The following is an 18533-nucleotide window of genomic DNA, read 5'->3' on the forward strand; positions in this document are numbered from 1 at the left end:
TTTCCCCCAAACCCACCAGCCACACAAATAACTGCACCTGGCATCCCACTGTGGAGCACAGTTCATTTGTCTTGTTGGTTTATTGGCCTAGAGAGTTGGACACACACACAAATGCGGAGATAAATATTGGTCAGTTTCTCTAAATCTGGGTCCTCACTACATATAGAGCTAGAGTCTGTAGAATTCTAAATCTTACGTGCTGTGGCACAGAACCGGTGGCCTTCCCATTCTATCATCACCTTTTTCCCAGGGAACATGGGGAAAGAGGGCAAAAACTGACAACACTCGATCATTTTCAAATGACAAAATTGCAAAATCCCTAATTTCCAACATCTGAAACTCAATATTCAAATTCTCCCACTCAAATACATATATTTTAATCTCCACTTTGCCACAATCTCATTCATTGCCCAGAACCACCAAATTCTATAAGCTATTTTCCTTACACATTTCAAAAAAAGAAAAAAACCTTTACAATCACAATTCTTCCAATATCCATGGGTTTTGGAATTTTGACCTATTCTGAAATTCAAATTCCCCGGTCCATCCTCAACCCCTTCCATTCTCCTGTGCCTGTTTGCCTCAGAGGAGTGTGGGTGAAGGGTACAGGGGGACTGTCATCACATCTGTCCCCTGCCTCCAGGCCTTCCTCAGTCTCTCTTGTGGTTCCGCTGTATATATAGATATATATAATTTGTGTGTAGATATATATATGTATTCTTTATTATGTATTTTTTTGCAGTTTTTCTAAAGTGCCAGAAACGATTTGTGGGAATTTTTAGTGACTTTTTTTTTTTTTTTTTTTTGCATTTTTCCCTGTTTCAAATGTTTTCCCCGTTAAAAATTGGAACTTGGTACATTCAGTAGGAAATTCTTCACTCAGACTGTGGCCAAGACCAAGAAAAGTGCAAAGAGACAGAGGAGGAAAGAAGGAGTGACTCCTCCCCAGTTAACATTCAGGGAGCCTGTCCAACACCTCCCCCTTCCTATAGGCTGGGAGGGAAAGGGGGCAGGAGGATGATCCTGGCGCTCTCCAGATTCACCTCCCTCTAAAAGCCATGATCTTGCCCTCTAGGCAATTGCCGAGAGGGCAGCCATCTTGGCCCCAAAAAACAGTAGCTGAAAGAAAAGCTGCTTTCTTGATAGCAACTTTTCCCCATTTTTAAACTACACTCCTCTAATTCCCATTTATCAAATCTGCTTCCCCATACTGGTTCTCCCCTTGTGAGCTGTTTTTTTCTGGGGGAGGGGGAAGGTGGGGAGAGAGAGAAATGTTCTTCCAATCACAGAGCAGGGAGGCCCTGTTTTCAAAGAGCTTTAGAAACAAACATTTCAGTCTTCTCCCCCACTGGAAGGAAATATAGCGACCCCTGACCAGGGTTAACTAGTGCAAATTAGGGATTAGGGACTATTTAAGGTCCCTGTACCCCATCCCTAGGCTGGGATCTTTGGGTGTGGGGAACTGAGTCAAAGATGGGGTGTAAGGTGCTCTTTTGTAGGGAAAGTTGGTGGGGATACCCCAAAGCCCACCAGGAAAGTAGGATGGTTCCCCCAAAACCATCTGGAGTGATTGGTGAGAGCAACACTAGGGAAGATGGGGGGAAAGGTAAGGATGGAAGGTCATGTGCAAATCTTGGGCTTACCCACCCATCCAACCCCCATCGTTTTTCTGGCTATTTGGTCTAGTCTGGGAGAAACCATCAGGAAAGGGGAAAAACTGGGAGAAAGTAGATTCCTTTCTCCATTCCATATGGAGCTCTCTCCTCTTGACCCCCAAATCTGATTTAGCCCAGAAGAGGCCATATGAAAAGACATGAAGAGGTGTGATCGCTTCACCTCTTTTGCCTTGGAAGAATCTGGAGCTCACTGGATTTGAGGGTCAAGGTAGGGCCAAGATTTCCCTGGCCTGGGTTGGAAGAGTACTCAGCCATGGAACAGAGGGTTAAGCTGTCCTGTCACTACCTCCTTGACCTGGATTGGGCGAGGCCACCTCCAAAGCCTAGGAGTATGGGAAGGAGCATGGAAGATCCAAAGGCATGGAAGCCAAGGAAGGCATGGCATCTCAATGTGAAGGAAATAGGGATAGAGAGACCCACCCTTGGGAAGAACGGAATCCAAAGCCATGCTCCCAGGCAGGTGAGTCAGGTATCACAATGGTCTGGTCCAGGCCCTGGGCCACAAAGAATGGAATGTTCTAGGAAGCATCTGGGGAAGGACTTAGAGAAAGCTTCAGAGCGAGGTGGGGATCATTAAGTGAGAGAGATGGTTTCCCCCTAGGTCTACGAATTAGGGGAGCAGGTTAGACATTCAGAGCTGGTGGGGGCCATGAGTAGAAATTCAAATAAGTATATTGCTCAGTTGCCCCAAGTGCTGGAGAAGGGATGGGAGCTGGCCCTGCCCCTCATGGGGCCATTCCCTGGAGGAAGATTGAGAGGGGAACCACCAAAGATCCCTTCCCAGGAGATGGGAAAACTACAATCTCACACAAAGCAGCCTGACTCCTGAGCTCCAGGGGCCCCCAAGTCCCTGCACAAGAGTGTGGCGGGACCCCTAGGGCAAGGAAGCCAGGGAGCTGGTAGTGGTAGGGGGTTCAGGGAGGGTGGCATCTGGTGAAAGGGGGATCTGGCCCTAGAGCTCACCCCACATCTCCCTTCTGGTTTCTCTCAACCCCTGCCCTTTCCCCTTCTCCCTTAGGGGGAACTGATGGAGGAAGAGTTGGGGGAGGCGGAGTTGGGGGAGTAGGGGGCGCTGCTTGAGGATTCACTGCGTAGCCAAAGACCCCTGGTAGGAAAGGAAGGGCTCCCCCACCTTTTTCATCAGGTAGGACCATGTTGAGAGCAACTGGGAGAGCAGCCAAGTTGCTGAAGTTGTAAGGGTAGGCAGCAAGGAGCTGGGGGCCATAGACAAGCGGATAGGGCTCAGGGTAGAAGGTGACTTTGGCAGCCCCCATCCCCTCTATCCGGTCCCCTTCGGAAACACCCACTAGCCCCTCACTCCCAGGTTTTCCTCTGCCTCCACTTGGTTCCCGGCCACTCCCTATCAGAGCCAGTGGAAATTCCTGCACAGGGGGATATGCATAGCTGCCCCCTCCTGCTACTGGGGGCTCCTCACCCCCTGAGATGACAGGGTCCTGGAGTGAGGCCATCTCAGAAGCTTCCTCAGCAGCAGCATTCCCACCACCTGCCTCCCCACTTGATGAGGACACTTGCATCTCCTGTGGGGCCTCTTCCTTGACATCCCCAGGCCTGGTGCCAGTGCTGCCCTTAGAATAGGCAATGACAGGTGTGGGGGTGCCTCCGGGCCGCTCAGCAGCATGCCTCTGTCCATGGCGGCTCAGGGCAGCTGCCGTTTTGCACACCTTTGAGCAGTGGGGACAAGTGAAGCGGGTGGAAGGCCTCCGTCCAGCCCGAGAGCTGTGGGAGCCCCCACTGTGGGCCTCCTGGTGCTTTCGCAGCTTCCTCAGGGTGGCAAAGGTCTGGGCACAGTCCCCACAGCGGTGCCTCCGCTCACCACGGACACGCCCGACTGGGCTTTCCACTGTGGGGTTCTCCTCCCAGCCCCTCCGTTCTAGCTTTTGCCTCCAGCGTGGTGGCCGTCGTCCTCTGGTTATCCCACTACCTCCACCACCACCACCATTGGCAGCTCCGGCCTTGCGCTTAGGCTTGTATGAATAGTAGGGCCTCCAGAGCTGGTCCTCCCCACCAGCCTTTGATTCCTCATCATCCTCCTCGTCCTCGTCCTCCTCGTCCTCTTCATCCTCCTCCTCGCTCTCCTCCATCTCCTCTCCACTCAGCTCTCCAGGACGAAGATCAGTTTCTGAGATGCGGCGCTTGACAATGGCCTCTTCCCCAATTCGCACAGTGATCTGACACAGTGGAGGTGGAGCCTGTAGCTGAGAGGGGCCCCGGCCAGGCCCTGTGGGGGGACCCCCACCCCCACCAACCCCACCCACTGGCTTGGCTGTATAAGTCAGAGTCCTCCCAGCCCGTGGATTCCGGCTCTTGGCCTCCTCTGCAGCTGTAGCTGGCCCTGCAGCTGTGGCTGGGCTGACCAAGGTGGTGGCCGGGCTGGTGGGTGTTACTGCGGGCTCAGGGGGAGGAGGTGGGTACTCTCGTTTCTTAGGGGGCCTTGGGGGAGCAGTGTAAGTGATTACTGAGGCAGCCTGGGACCCTCCTGTGGTGGCTGACCCACTCCCTGCACCACCACTGCTGCTGCTCCCATGGACAATGACAGAAGGAGCTGGGTGAGCAAAGGTGATGACAGAGGGTGGTGGGCCAGGCTCTGGGGCAGGTGGGGGTCCGGTTGGGGGGCTAGCTGGCATTGCCACAGGGGCCGGTGTGTGGAGGCTTGGAGAAAGGGGGGCCTCAGGGGCTCCCTGGCTGTAGGTCTTGTAGGGCCGCTTGGCTGCCCGCATGGGGAGCAGGCGGTACAGCTTCAGGGTATTGAGCTTGGGCTTGTAGCCTCCATTGGGTGTCTTCTCACTGGCTAGGAGGCCCGGGCTAATGCCATGGAAGGCTCGCTGGTGGGTCTTCAGGTTATAATAGGTGACAAAGGTCTCCCAGCAGAAGATGCACTGGTACCTGGGCCAGGACAGCAGGGAACAGGGCAGGAACAGAGCCACTTGAGTCAGGGGCCCTGAAGCCAGGGTCTCAGTTTCCATGTCCTCTGCAGCCCTCAAACCTATAACTCCCCCAGCCATATTTTCACCCTCCCTTGATGCTGCTTTGCTTCACGCTGCCAGTCTCCTGAGGGGTACCACTCCTAGCCTCAACTGTTCAATCTGTGAACTGGGAATAACCATACATCCTAACTCACAAAGCCTTCTGAAGCACAAATAACAGAATTAGGAAATGACTTAAGAACAAGGACATGCTATGGAACTACCCGGCATTGTTCTGAGTATTATAAGTACTGGTAAACACGCCTTTGTGTGTCCCCTCTGTAAAGGCAATTCATTCTTTACTTCCTGGCCTTCCCCACAGTGCCAACCCAGGACACAGGCAGGCAAGATGCTGTTAAGGAAGAGGATGGGGGTGGGTGTGGGCAGTGAGTGAGTGCCGGTGAACAGAGGCCAGGGCATAAGTAGACCAGATTCAGGATGACTTTCTAGACCCCACCCTCTACACCTTCCCTCCCTTATCCAAGGCCTCTGAGTGCTGACCCTGGGCCCTCCTTCCCAACCCTCCACTCCTGGACCCAGACCACTCACCTGCGCTCCCCAGTATGCCACACCTCGTGCTTGGTGCGGTACTCAGCCAGGGCAAACACCTTCTCACAGTAGCGGCACGGGTACTTCCTCCGCCACGAATGCACATTGCTATGCCGCTTCAGGCTGGACAGGGTCACGTAGGAACGCTCGCAGGCTGCGCACACGTACAGCACATGGCCACCCACCACCTTCACCACGTGCTCAGGGCCACCTCGAAAGCCCACTGGTGGGGGTAGGGCTGAGGCATCCACTCCTGCAGGACCACCAGGGCCAGAGCTCCCAGCTCCCAGCCCTGCAGACCCCCGAGTGCTGGCCCCTCGTCGACACTGGGCCTCATGGGTCTGTAGCCGCTTGGGATGGATGAAGCTTTTCCCACATCGTGGGCAAGGGAGGGGCCGACGTGGCAGCGGGGGCTGTGAGTCAGGGGCCTGAGCATCAGCCCTGTCACCCTCCCATTCTCCATCTGGCCTCGGCCCAGACCCGAAACTGTCCTCTTCAGGCTGTGAGGTGGCCATGGGGGCTGGGGTGGGAGGTACCCATGCATCGCCACCCTCCCCAAGGCCCTGCAGGCGGGAGATGCCCAGACGCCGCCCCAGAGCTCCAATCTCTGCCACAGCTGCCCCGTCCCCTCCACCACCAGGGAGTGCAAGCCGGGCACTATAGATGAAGTTGAGGACATCAGAGAAGGCAGCTGCTGGGACCCCTGGAAGCTCAAGGACCCGGGGTGGAGATAAAGCAGAGGGAGAGGCTGGAGGGGGAGAAGAGGGGGAAGAGGAAGAAGAAGAAGAGGAGGAAGAGGAAGAAGAGGAGGAAGAGGAAGAAGAGGCAGCTGTGGTGGTTGCAGGATTGGGAGCTGAGACCCCAGTAACTGGTGGGAGGGGCAGTGGGGCTGAAGCTAGCAGGGCCTCTCTGAAGAAGGGACTAGAGGCAGCCAGGACGCTGCGGTGAGCGGGGAACTTGGTGTCTCCGGCTATGAGGGTGACGTCACAGAAGAGGCCACGGAGCCGCTGCTCATTGAGCTGGCGCAAGACGGCGGGGGCATGGGATGGGTCCGTCACCTCTGCAGGTGGGGGCATGGCGCCAGCCTAGACATGGGGAAAAGAGGCCAGGGAGAGTCTCAGAGGCTGTGCAGAGGGCAGAGGCCTCTAAGACCAGGGAAGTGAACTGAGAAGGGGTCAGGCTGGTCAAAAATTAGTAGAAGATTGAGTAACTTCAGGTCACAGAAGTTAACACTCAGCCACCCAAGTCTAACCAATGTTCAAGACCAGTATTTCTAATATCTAGGGCTAAAAGAGAGGCCAGAGATACCATAGGTCATCCTAAAGGTCAAGAAGTCTATGACTTCCAAAGTCACAGACTAGCAGGTAAGCAATGGAAATCTCTCTCATTGGAAGGATAAGGAAGCTCCCACAACTACTGCCAATCATTTCCCAGAACTCTCCAGCCTGGACAAAATGGGTGCCCTTGCAGGCATGCTACCCTAGGTTTAATTTTTCCTAGATATAGTCCTCTTGGTACCCTCTCACCTGAGAGCACAGCCAGCATGGAGCGGACTGGGGGGTGGCTCAGTGAGTCCCTTCTGCCCAGCCTCTTCCTTCTGTGGAGAAACAGAAACCATGTCAGGAGAACTGAGAGCAGGAGGCAGGAAAGGGTCCTCAGGACAAGAACTGGAATGAAGGATTGTAGGGAGTGGGCATTGGTACAGTGGTCAGGGTCAGAGAGGATATCTGCACTGCTCTGCAGACCCTGATTCCTCCCGGGAACCTCTGTCAGGTTATTTGTTTAGCCTCATCCAGTCAGACCTACAAGGTCACAAAGATTATCAGAGAGGCTTTTTCTGCTGGGCCCATGGAAGTACAGAAACAAGATAATTCACATATTCCCAGTTCACTTCTATACAATACAGCAGCATAGTTCAACCCCATAGGTTCAGGAAAGCCTGTCAGATCACTTTCAAGTCCCTTTGGTCCAACCTTGGGGCTCAAAGGAAATCAAAGATTTGAATGTTTTCTTTTATCACAATTGGTACATTTACATATTAAAATATATTTGTGTAATTTTTTTGGGGGGGGTACCAGGGATTTAAGCAGGGGTAATTTAAACCACTGAGCCACATTTCCAGCCCATTTTATATATTATTTTAAGACAGAGTCTCACCAAGTTGCTGAGGCTGGCTTTAAACTCATGATCCTCCTGTCTCAGCCTCCTGATCCACTGGGATTACAGGTGTGTGCCACCACACCCAGCTCTGAGACTGGTCTTGAGCCTGTGATCCTCCTGCCTCAGTCTTCCGAGTTGCTGGGATTACAGGTTTGCACCACACCACCAGGCCTAGTCTATGTAAGCTTTCTTATTAGACCAAGCTACTAGGTATTCAAATTAGGAGATGGCCTCCTCACATGCTTCCAGCCCTATAAATCTTAGAAGGGGTTTCTGGCTAGGGTACCAGGTGACCTCTAAAGACCACTGACAAGTGCCTGTTTGTTCCAGTCTCTAAAGGGCACTGCAAAGGCCATCAGACCAAGAGTGGGGAGCCTTGGGTCCCACTTCTTATGAGACCTGTTGGCCTAGGGATTTGGGCTTAAAAAGCAGGGGAAATAAGACCCCTCTACTTCATCTTTTGCCAGAAGCCTCCACCAAAAGGAATAGCAGGAACCCCAAAGCAAGTTTGGTAGTTGCTAGCTCAGATAGCAACTCAGCTGCTTCCCCACCCCCGTGGGTAGTTTAGGGCCTTGAATTCTCATCTTTTACTTGAATATCTGAGTTTCAGTGCCTTATCCAAAGTCATACAGAGCTGGGAATAACAAGTGGGACCTGTCCATAGATTTAGACCTGTTGACCTGAAAGGTCTCTCTTATCTGCCCTCCAGGCAGCCTGGGAACTCTGGCCTCTTGGATAGTGGGATAGGGTGGCATCCTTCTGAGTGCCCTGTCCACATCGCACATACTCATGTGTGGCCTGCCTCAGGAGTTCCTCATGCAATCCCCAACCCCCACAAAATGTTCTTTTCCCATTTACTACCCATGCCATCTGGACTTAAAGGCCTTCTCCCCACAGTATCTTAAATTTTCCTGCAAAAGCCAGCTCTGATTCCTCTCCTGAACAAGAAGGAAGGTGGGTAAACAGAGGTGATATTCAAAAGTTGGGTTTTTTTTTATTTTTAACCTTTATTTCTTTATTTTTATGCAGTGCATTTGGGTTGCCTGCTATTCCTTTTGGAATAGCCTCACACATGCTAGGCAGCGCTCTACCACTGAGTTATAACCCTAGCCCCTATTCAAAAATTTTGACAATCCTGACTGCCAGGCACAGACCAGGAACTCTGTTCATGCTGTGAATAGGTTGGGAATCCTAGGGAATCCATGGGCTGTGATTAGACTTCCAACTTCCATGATAGCCCCCAGCCCACTGGGACCCCAAGAGTCAGCACTTTATTGCATTATTTCATTTGCTTCTCATTGCTACCCAGAAAGGTGGCAGACAGCTTATTCATTTTAAGGCGACAGAGGCTCAGATGTACTGTGTAATTTGCCCAAGTAGATATACGACCAGTAGCTGGACTGGGAACTGATCCCAGGAAACTTGGCTTCAAAGTCAGTGTTCCTGATGACTTCTCTACACCATGATGAAGGGCATGTTTACAGCTCCTACTGGGATGCCACTAGTCCACCTGGAGTGTTTGTGTCCCCTTCTTCTAGGTGAGCAGAAGTCAAGAGTTTAATTCCAATCCCCATTCACCCATGGCCAGCCCTGCTCACCTGCACAACCATCCATGGGAGGCTTGGTGCCTGCAGACAAGCAGCTGTATGCTGATTGCCTTGACACTTGGACAAGGCCTGTTAGGGCTTCTTAAAACCATAGAGGCTCAAAGCTGGACTGGCCCTTAGAGATCATCTAGAATTGCAGTCATTATGGTCTTTGTAGCTGCCATTTATAAATATTTATGTGCAAAATATAGTGCCAAAGATTTTATCTGCATCATATCAATATCCAAAATGACCACAGTGTAGAGAATTTCAACACTCTAAAATCATTTCAGGTCCAGGAAATATAGTGATGCAGTGATTTGCCCCTGGTTTTTGGCAGTGCTAGGGATTGAACCAGGGCCTTGTGCATGCTAAGAATATTTTCTAGCCTCAGCCCCCCTGCTCCTGGTCTTGTTGCTAACAGGCTAACTCAGGAAAGTTGAATCCAAGCTGGGGTTTGGATTCAGCTTTCCTGAGTTCAACTGCCTCATTGCTGGCCACTGTCCTGCAAGGGTTTATGGGTCGGGGAGCGGGGGTGGAGAAGACACTACCTATGTGATCATGCATAAGTCATTAAACTCTCTATATCTAAGTTTCCTTAACTATAAGGCAAAGATGATTAATAGCTCCCACTTGTGGGGTTGTTGAAAAGATTAAATGAATTAGTAAGTGGCAGATTCAACCAAAAGAGGATTGAAAATATTAAGGAAAAAAAAAACTATATGTGTACAGACTTTATTTTTCTTATCATTGTTCCCTAAGTACAGTATAGTGACTACTTACATAGCATTTACATGGTGTTATATACTATATGTAGAGATAATTTAAAATATACATAGGTTAGATACAAATATTATGCCATTTTATGAAGGGACTTGAGCATCCAAGGATGTCATATCTGTGATGAGCCCTGGAATCAATTTCCTGTGGATACCAAAGTTGTCTGTGCCTTGTCTTGAAACTCAGCCCTGGAAGTTGGTGGGGGGAAATGGTGAAAAAAAAAAAGAGGCAGAAATTGGGCTTCAAGGTAAGATGGTGAATCTCGGATTTTAAGTTTCTTATTCTTACCATTTCTCTACTTTTGACTGCTTGTGTGACCCCAGAGGTGCCACTGTGACAGGGATCTGGGCATGGCCACCAGATATGCTCCACCTCTTGTTCCCTCTGCATGGAATGTTCTTTTCTCCAGATAACCTCATACTTCAGTTTTGATTCAAAAAGTCCCCTTACCCAGGGGCCTTCCCTGGCCTACCCCCACCCCCCAAACTTCATATCTTCCTAAACTCCTTTATTTTTCTTCTTGGAACTTAGTAAAACACATTGCTCATTTATCTCTAGAATATTGACTTCAAGGCTGGCAACAGTAGGAATTTTTGTCTGCTTTGTTCACTGTAATATCTCCAGGCCTAAGCACAGTGTCTAGCACACAATGTAAGGGGTTAAAAAAATTTTAAGAGCTGGGTGTGCCATTCAGTGGTAGAGTGTTTGTCTACCATGTATGGGGCCCTGAGTTCAATCCCCAGTAATACACACACACACATACAATTCTGATAAATGAACTTGCCCTCAAAGTCTGCTTCAAGTCTGTCTATCCTCAGGAAGAAGCCACCCTCAGTGCCAAACTGAGTCAGGTAGGAGCTGGGAATGATGATTATAACTTGACCACTACTAATACATGCACAATTTTCCTGATAAGCTTCCAGGGGCTTTACATGCATTGCCTCCTTTAATCATATCCTTGAAATAGTCACCCAAAATAGGTATTTATATTCTCTTTATATTATCCCAGTTTTATAGAAGAGAAACCAGAGAGGGATATACCTTGATCAAGGTCACACAGCTTGAAAATAGCAGAGTCAAGATTTGAATTCAGGCTGGGCAGACCCCAGATGTTAAATCTTTGCATCTGTCATTCTGCTGGATCCTGTCCTGAAGGGGCCTACGGCAGGCCAGCTGGTTACATAAATCACCACACAAGGTCTCACGTGCTAAGTGCTAAATGTGTCATGTCTGACTCCACCCTTTCCCTCGCTCCCAAATCCAGCAGTCACCAAGTCTGGCTGAAACTGCGGCTGAGCTTGGGAATGGCTTTGCAAGTTTTCTCTCAACCCGCCTTTGGCCCCCAAACAGGTCCTTGTTAACACTTACATGGTCCAAGGCCAAGGCCTCCCAGCTTTCCCTCTTTAGGCTCACCTTTCCCATCCAGCTTCCTTCCCATGGAGGCAGTGTTCCTACTGGCAGTTCAGGTACTAACACAGCTAGGTTCAAAAACTGTCTATAGTCCCCACTGACTTAAGAATAAAGTTCAAACTCCTCCACCAAGTACTCAAGGGCTCTGGTCTAGCTCCAAGCTCCCCTTAATCTTGCCTGTGTTATTCTCTCTTTAAACACCCAGTATGCTCTCCAACCTCTACATGTTCCACCTCTGTGCCTTTGCCTCTGCTGAGTCTCCTGCCAGCAATGCCCTCTCAGTAATTTCTTCTCAACATTCCTCCAAAATGTTAAGATCAAATGTACTATCTTTTTTTTGGCCCTCTATGACCCACAGGACAAGGACAACCTTTCTTTCCTCTGACTTACTAACATTTTGTGCCCCTCTGGCCAGCACCCATGTTATATAGTAGCAGATCTTTAGGGTCTCAAGCACTGGGCTGGGATTCCTGAGAGTGCTACCTAAGCATACTGCTGCTACCTAAGCATACTGCTTTCCTGGTGAGATGCTGAAACTGAGGAGAAGTGTATGTGTGTGTGCATGTGTGTGTGCGTGCAGAGAGGTCCACTGAATACTCCAGGAAGGCATCAGAGCACAGCAATTAAGAACACAGGATCTGGAACTTGACTGCTTGGGTTCAAATATAGTTTTAACTTTTATTAGCTAAGTGACTTTGGACAAATTACTAACTTCTCTGGGCCTCAATTGCCTTACCTGAAAAAGGGAGGTAATCAGAGTACCTACTGTGAGGACTAAATGAGTAACAGTAAGAAAAGGCACCAAGAATGGTGTCCAATACTCAGTTAGTGTTGACCAAGTGTTTACAGCCATTGCTATTAGTGAAACCGGAAGGGGATTCTCAGTGCTGACAGAGGGCCAACAGGACCTGGCACAGGCACAGCCCCCAAACTGAAGCTAACAGTCCAGGTCTGTTTCCCAGGTCAGTGGTAGGTAGAACATAAAATTAGGGCGGTTTTACAGATGTGGAACTGAGGCTCACTTAGGCAAAGTGCCAGTAAGTCACAGAGCCACAGAACTCTTTAGTTCCAGTGCAGGGCTTCTGTTTTGCACCTGTCCCGCAGGCTTCACACAGCAGCCAGCCCCCTCCCCATCCCCAGACTGAAGGATCCAGCCACAATGCTCTCCTTCCGTATATATGCCCTCCCGCAGGCCAAGAGAAGTACACAGTGTCATGCACAACTAGAGCATGCATCCATGTGCATACACATGCCCCTACAGAAGGCCCAGGCCCCAAAGGTGAGGAAAACCTGTTCTAAGGAATCTGCCTAGTGAGCAAATTCCGTTCAAGGCCCTTCTACCTTCCTCCAGTCACAAGAGTGGGGCCCAGTGTGCGTCACAGATACCCGCAAGGGGGGCAGAGAGAGGGAGAGGGCAAAGTAGGAGGAGGAGACTGAAAACTTCATGTTTCTTTTTTCCATTTTAGTGACAAAAGTCACACCCGGTCTTTACATAAACATGGCCAAGGAGCCACACTGTCTAAGCTCACTTCCCTTGCAGGCGCCAGGACTCTCCTCTCAGTGACCCTGACAGGCTGGGTGAGCGGCAAGCACACAGACCCTACAAGAGATGTGCCACCTTGACAACACCCATGCCTCCTGCCTGCTGCCCTTGGTCTGCCCCATATTTATCTCCCTGTCTTCCCATAACAGCTCCTCTGCAGCCCCACACCCCCACTTAAGCATATAGAAGGTAGGCACTCACACACAGCTTGTGGCTGGTCTCTTGGGTTTGAGGCCCATATTGCCCTTGTCACGCCACCTCCCTCCCCACAAGTGTTTTCTGACCAGCTTGCCTCCCAGCCCAACAGCTCAGCTCGGACAGGCTCCCACAAACAACGTCACAAAAGAATCCCGCAGAGAATGTTGCAAACACACAACCTTCCTTTTGCTTGGCTGCCCATGATGCCATAAACACAACTTGCACATCCCACCCAGAACCTTTCATACCAATGCCAGCTGACCCACAGGAACCAGAGACACACCCTGGGGTTTAATCAATTCCCTTGTGATACATGGGATCTGAGTTCTAGATGTGTGGCCCCCATGCAACTCACTCCGTACAAACACACAAACCCATCCATCAGTCTGTCCTCACCACAAGTGGACCACACCTTGGCAGGACCACAGAAACAACACCCAGATGTGATACCTTAACTCAAAGGTACACAACTGCCCCTTCCAAATGGGCACATACACCCTGCATTCAGGAGCCTTCCATAAGAAGTACACCATGCCAGCTATGCAGAGAACAAGCAAACATAAACAGTTCATATGTGCAGCACAAGACATACGTGCAAGAAAACACAGGCTAATGGAAAATATACATACAACCTCACAACGAACAAACTCCGCACTCAGCGTATTGTACCCTGCTTAGAATGCCCATCTGTCACCCAAAGCCATAGGGCCACATCTTGTAAGTAATTCTGCCCCACAGTACTGGACACCCCTCCAGGCCTTCTATCTCTATGGCCCAGGCAGGGCCCAACCTGGGCCCCTGACTGCCAGAGGAGCAAACGGTGGTGCCCCTGAGCGGTTTACCTTGCCCCACAACACTGAAGGAGACACAATCTCCAAGACTCACAGCCACAACCCTGCCCCGACGGCGCGGCAGATCCAGTGCTCCTGCTCACACTGCGCACCCCGCGCACCCCGCACACCCCAACTCTGGGGCGCTCAGAGGCCCACCCCTCCCCCTCTCTGCCTGGCTCCTACGCCATCACCCTCCCAGCAGCTTGCAGCGCTTGCCTGGGCTCACACCCGCCCCACCCCACCCCCAACCTGCCCCCCGCGGGGAGGGGGACTTTAGGCTGCAGAATTAACCCTTCAAAGGGGGAGTGAGTACGGCCCCTTCCACAGCCCGGGGCAATCGCGTCCCCAGTCCACCGCTCCCTCGGACGCCATACCAGGGCCCCCTTAGTCGCCCCCCAGCGCCGTGCGCGCCCGGGGGCGGGGCCAGGCTCAGTCCCCGACCCCTGAGCCCCCAGGTCAACTCCAAAGGGGAGCGGTAGCGGCTCGGGGCGCGGCTAGGGCCCCCACGGCGCCGGGCAGCGGGGAGGGGGCCCGGCAGTTGGCTCCGGTCCGCCCTGGCCCTGCCCGGTTCGCCTCGGGGCCCACCTGACTGCGATGGCGCCGCGTCCGCCAGGCCCGGCTCATCACCGTGGCCGCCCCCGGCCGCTCCGGTTTCGCCCGCCTCCAGCTCCGGCTCCGGCTCCGGCTCCGGCCCTGGCCCCCCCCAGCGCCCGGCCCCGGCCCGGCCCCGCCGCCGCCGCCGCCGCCGCCGCTGACATCATCGGCTCCCCCCCGCCCCGGTCCTACCCCCACCCCCACCCCCGGAAACAGTCCCCCCCCCAGCGCCGCCGCCGCCGAGAGGAGGCCGGCGCAGCGCAGCAGACACCGACACAAGGCTCCAATGTACGACGGTCTTCGCCCGGCGGATCGCGCGCAGGGAAACGCGCGGCGCCGGGCCACCGGGAGGATGAACATTCAGCCGGGCGCGGGCCGGGCTGCAGTGTCCCTGCAGGGACACACAGCCACCCACTCCCTGGGAAGGGACACCCCCACTCTGCCTTTTCCCCATCACGCCCTTCACTAAGGGATGCAATCTAATCGCCTAATAGTGTACACACACTCTCTGGGCCATATATACACAACATGGCAGACCCACATGCCTTAGACACACCAGAAATGCTCAAGGTACGCCACCAGGCCCGTGACAAGGAAAACCCCAAGCCACACAAAACAAGCACACATCAGTGACCACCAGTGCAGATGAATGCACAGCTTTGTACTTTGTCTCCACTAGTGGAAATACCCACATCGATATACTTTGTGCATGAATGCAGAGGCCCTGGTGTGGGCCTCCTTGGACAGCACCATCAAAACACCAGGTAGAAAAAGCACACACAGAAGAAACACATTCCTGAAACTCCAGAGGGACAATCCCAGAGACTCCTCCCTGGTTCTGGAAAGAACTCAGGAGAGAGGAGTCAGACCTCAGAGCTCCTCTCCTTAAAATCTTTGTGAAACAAAGCAAGACAAACAAATGAATCTAAAGCCAAAGAAGTATCACAGAGCCATTCAAGGAGAAATTACATGCCTGTAATAACAACATCTTGGGAGGCTGGGGCAGAAGAATTACAAGTTTGAAGCTAACCTAGGTAATTTAGTGAGACCCTGGCTCAAATTTTTAAGAAAGAATAAAAATCTGGGGGTGTAGCTTAGTGGTAGAGTGCCCTGGGTTAAATCTTCAGAACAACAACAATAGAGAAAAGCTGGGTGCAGGGGCTCATGCCTGTAATCTGAGGGACCTGGGAGATTGAGGCAGGAGGATTGGAAGTTCAAGGACAGCCTTGGCAATTTAGGAAGACGTTTTCTCAAAATAAAAAATAAAAAGGGCTGGGGATGTAGCTCAGTGGTAGAGAGTCCCGGAGTTCAATCCCTAGTACCACACACACAAAAAAGAGAGAGAGAGAGAGAGAGGGGGAATCAGACACACTTTGGAGTCATGGAAACAAAGATGAAACAAGCAGAATTGGAATTCATGAGAAGATAGCCCCACCCCACTCCAGGAAGGTTCCAGAGAAGAACTCCACCCCCACTCCAACCAGGTCACAATGGCTGGAGCTCTGAGGGGCTCAGGCCCCCTGAGCCAGGAGGAGAGGAGGAAGTCCAAGGAAAGATGGTGAGTATAAGGGCCAGAGGGCATAAGGGGCATAGAGAATACAACATTCTGCTCCTGGTAACTTCCCTTCTTCTTCCCTAAAACTTACCAGTGGTCCTAGAGACACATAAAAATGAACTCATAATGATGTACCCACATGTCCCTGGAGCTTGTGACATCACACAGATACACAGCATCTACACAGCATCAGAAGCTACCTCCGCTTTCTCAAATCAACAGAGCATCCCTGGGTCCTTCTTTTTCTCCTTTCAAGACTGAACTACCCAGAAAAACAGGATACTCATACTCCTGCACCACTCACTCCTGACTTCCTGCTTTAGACGCTAAAGGCCCACATTGTACCACTACATCTATTTTTCAGGATCTTTTATGTCCTTTGAGTTCTGTAGGGTCCCAGACCCCAGCCTGGCATTCACCTTGGGCTGTGATTGCCCTCATGCTCGAGCTCTTTTCTCCCTAACAGGCTGGCAGTCACCCCTACTTCAACCTGCCGGACTTCACCCAGCCATCGCCGGCCTCCACTCCGCCCAACCTCCCCTCGAACCAGCGCTGCTGGCCCTCGGATGCAACCAAGGGCCTGCTTGTTGCCTTGCTGGGTGGGGGTCTGCCTGCTGGCTTCGTAGGCCCCTTCTCCCGCATGGCTTACCAGGCTTCCCACTTGCCTTCGCTGGAGCTGCTCATCGGTCGATGCCTCTTCCACCTCCCCATTGCCCTGCTACTTAAGCTGCGTGGTGACCCACTGCTGGGACCTCCTGATGTCCGGGGCCGGGCCTTCCTCCATGCTCTGCTCAACGTCCTCAGCATCGGATGTGCCTACAGTGCGGTTCAAGTGGTGCCTGCTGGCAATGCTGCCACTGTTCGTAAAGGTTCTTCTACCGTGTGCTCCGCTCTCCTCGCCCTCTGCCTTGAGAGTCAGGGTCTCAGTGGCTACGACTGGTGTGGCCTGTTGGGTAGCACCCTGGGATTAATCATCATTGTGGGACCTGGACTAGGGACACTGCAGGAGGGGACCACAGGCCTCTACACTGCCCTAGGCTATGTGCTGGCTTTCCTAGGAGGTCTGGCTCTATCACTGGGGCTTCTGGTCTACCGCTCCCTGCACTTCCCCTCCTGCCTACCAACAGTGGCCTTCCTATTTGGATTGGTGGGGCTTTTGGGCTCTGTGCCAGGCCTCTTTCTGCTACAGACCCCTGTGCTACCCAATGACCCTCTGAGTTGGAGCTGTGTGGGAGCAGTGGGGATCCTTGCTTTGGTCTCCTTTGTGTGTGTGAGCTATGCAGTCACCAAGGCCCACCCTGCCCTGGTGTGCGCTGTCCTGCACTCTGAGGTGGTAGTGGCCCTGATGTTGCAGTATTATGTCCTCTATGAAACTGTGGCACCTTCTGACATCATGGGGGCAGGGGTCGTGTTGGGCAGCATTGCCATCATCACTGCCCAGAACCTCAGCTGTGAGAGGGAAGGGCAGGTGGAGGAATGCCATCAAACTTGAGAGCCTGGGGGTTGGGGGGGGACAGGGGTAAATAGGAGGAGAGACTGGAATACAAACATGGGCGTACAAGTGATTGGAGAACAACTGGTGTGGGAGAGGGACACCCCTCAGTCAAAGGTGGAGAGGGATATTCGGAAGATCTGGAACAAGCCTGGGGATCAAGGGATATGGAGTCAAGGCTAGGTCCTGTGAATCAGGGCACAACTATAAGGAGTAAGGTCTCAGATCCAAGGGGCTGATGCAGGCTGGCTGTGGGCCACCAGGAGGATTCCCCACTGCAGCAGAGAAGAGCATTGGGGCAGAAGTGTGCCAGCAGCGGGCATTCAGGCTAACAGACAGAGCCAGCAGCTGCACTGGGGGAGGGGAGTGTGCCTTTTTCCTTAGGCGATGGTTTCCTTTCCTCGTGGTTGTGCCCCCCTCCCAGGGTGGTGACGTGACACTGACATCAAACAAGGATCATTCTGAATGTGGCTATGCAGTCGGTGTCATCTCTGCTTTGGAGGGAGGGTAGAAGTCCTACACCTCTCTTATTGGAGAATCCCTTGGGATCCCCGCCCCCCCAATCTTATTTCTGAAATATTCTATAAAGTGGAGGATTTCCTAATGTTCAGATTCCTTGACACTCCCCCCTACCCAACCCCCCGCCAAATCCCCTAGGATTTTCGTGTTCCGCCCCATGGCTAATCTGCTTTTCCCGGATTGTTGCGGTCCCGTGATCTCTCCCAGACAGTTGCTAGCCTCCTTCCGGAGCAGGCCTCTGAGCTGAGGCCTCTTCGAACGGCTCAGCCAGAGGATCCAGCACCAAAGCTGAATTCAGCGCTCGATTAGAGACCAGGAGATGCCCACTCATTCCTGAAAGCCGCTCGACAAATACTGCCTACTTCCGGACAAACGATTGAACTCGCCATCTTGATCTGTTCATGCATATTCAACGAGAAATTGCATATTCATGATCAAGGACGGACCCAGCACTCCTCCGGGAACCTACTCTGGAGGACCCGACCGGCCCCGCCTCCATTACCGATCCGCGGAACAGACCATTTTCCTGATGGGGGGGATATTAATGAGAGACTTTTGCTGAAGATGAAACCATACTCCAAAGTAGAATTAAAAAGGCCTAATTTTGTCCTCGATCCTTCAAACCTCAGTGCAAGAGGGAGCAGAGAGGGGAGG

At 52.2% G+C, this 18533-nt stretch overlaps 2 protein-coding genes across 7 annotated transcripts; one reads left to right on the forward strand and one right to left on the reverse strand.

The window, feature by feature from the left end:
- Positions 1-51: 51 nt before the first annotated feature.
- Positions 52-16670, reverse strand: Zbtb4 (zinc finger and BTB domain containing 4). 6 transcript variants are annotated; one of them, XM_078042805.1, is made up of 5 exons: positions 14305-14450; positions 7367-9923; positions 6736-6806; positions 5210-6294; positions 52-4580 (listed from the first exon to the last, which is right to left on the reverse strand). In XM_078042805.1, the coding sequence occupies exons 4-5, from the start codon at positions 6283-6285 to the stop codon at positions 2636-2638; spliced, it is 3021 nt and encodes a 1006-aa protein (XP_077898931.1). In that variant the 5' UTR covers positions 6286-6294; positions 6736-6806; positions 7367-9923; positions 14305-14450; the 3' UTR covers positions 52-2635. The 6 variants fall into 6 exon arrangements, with proteins under 6 accessions (XP_077898931.1, XP_021587029.1, XP_077898932.1 ...); XM_021731354.3 differs by lacking the exon at positions 14305-14450 and adding an exon at positions 10777-13722; XM_078042806.1 differs by lacking the exons at positions 7367-9923; positions 14305-14450 and adding an exon at positions 16534-16670.
- On the forward strand, positions 14526-18493 carry Slc35g6 (solute carrier family 35 member G6). The gene is made up of 2 exons (XM_005332798.4): positions 14526-15871; positions 16335-18493. The coding sequence occupies exons 1-2, from the start codon at positions 15869-15871 to the stop codon at positions 17358-17360; spliced, it is 1029 nt and encodes a 342-aa protein (XP_005332855.1). The 5' UTR covers positions 14526-15868; the 3' UTR covers positions 17361-18493.
- Positions 18494-18533: the final 40 nt, after the last annotated feature.

This window comes from Ictidomys tridecemlineatus, chromosome 3 (assembly GCF_052094955.1).
Source record: "Ictidomys tridecemlineatus isolate mIctTri1 chromosome 3, mIctTri1.hap1, whole genome shotgun sequence".
Lineage (NCBI taxonomy): Eukaryota > Metazoa > Chordata > Mammalia > Rodentia > Sciuridae > Ictidomys > Ictidomys tridecemlineatus.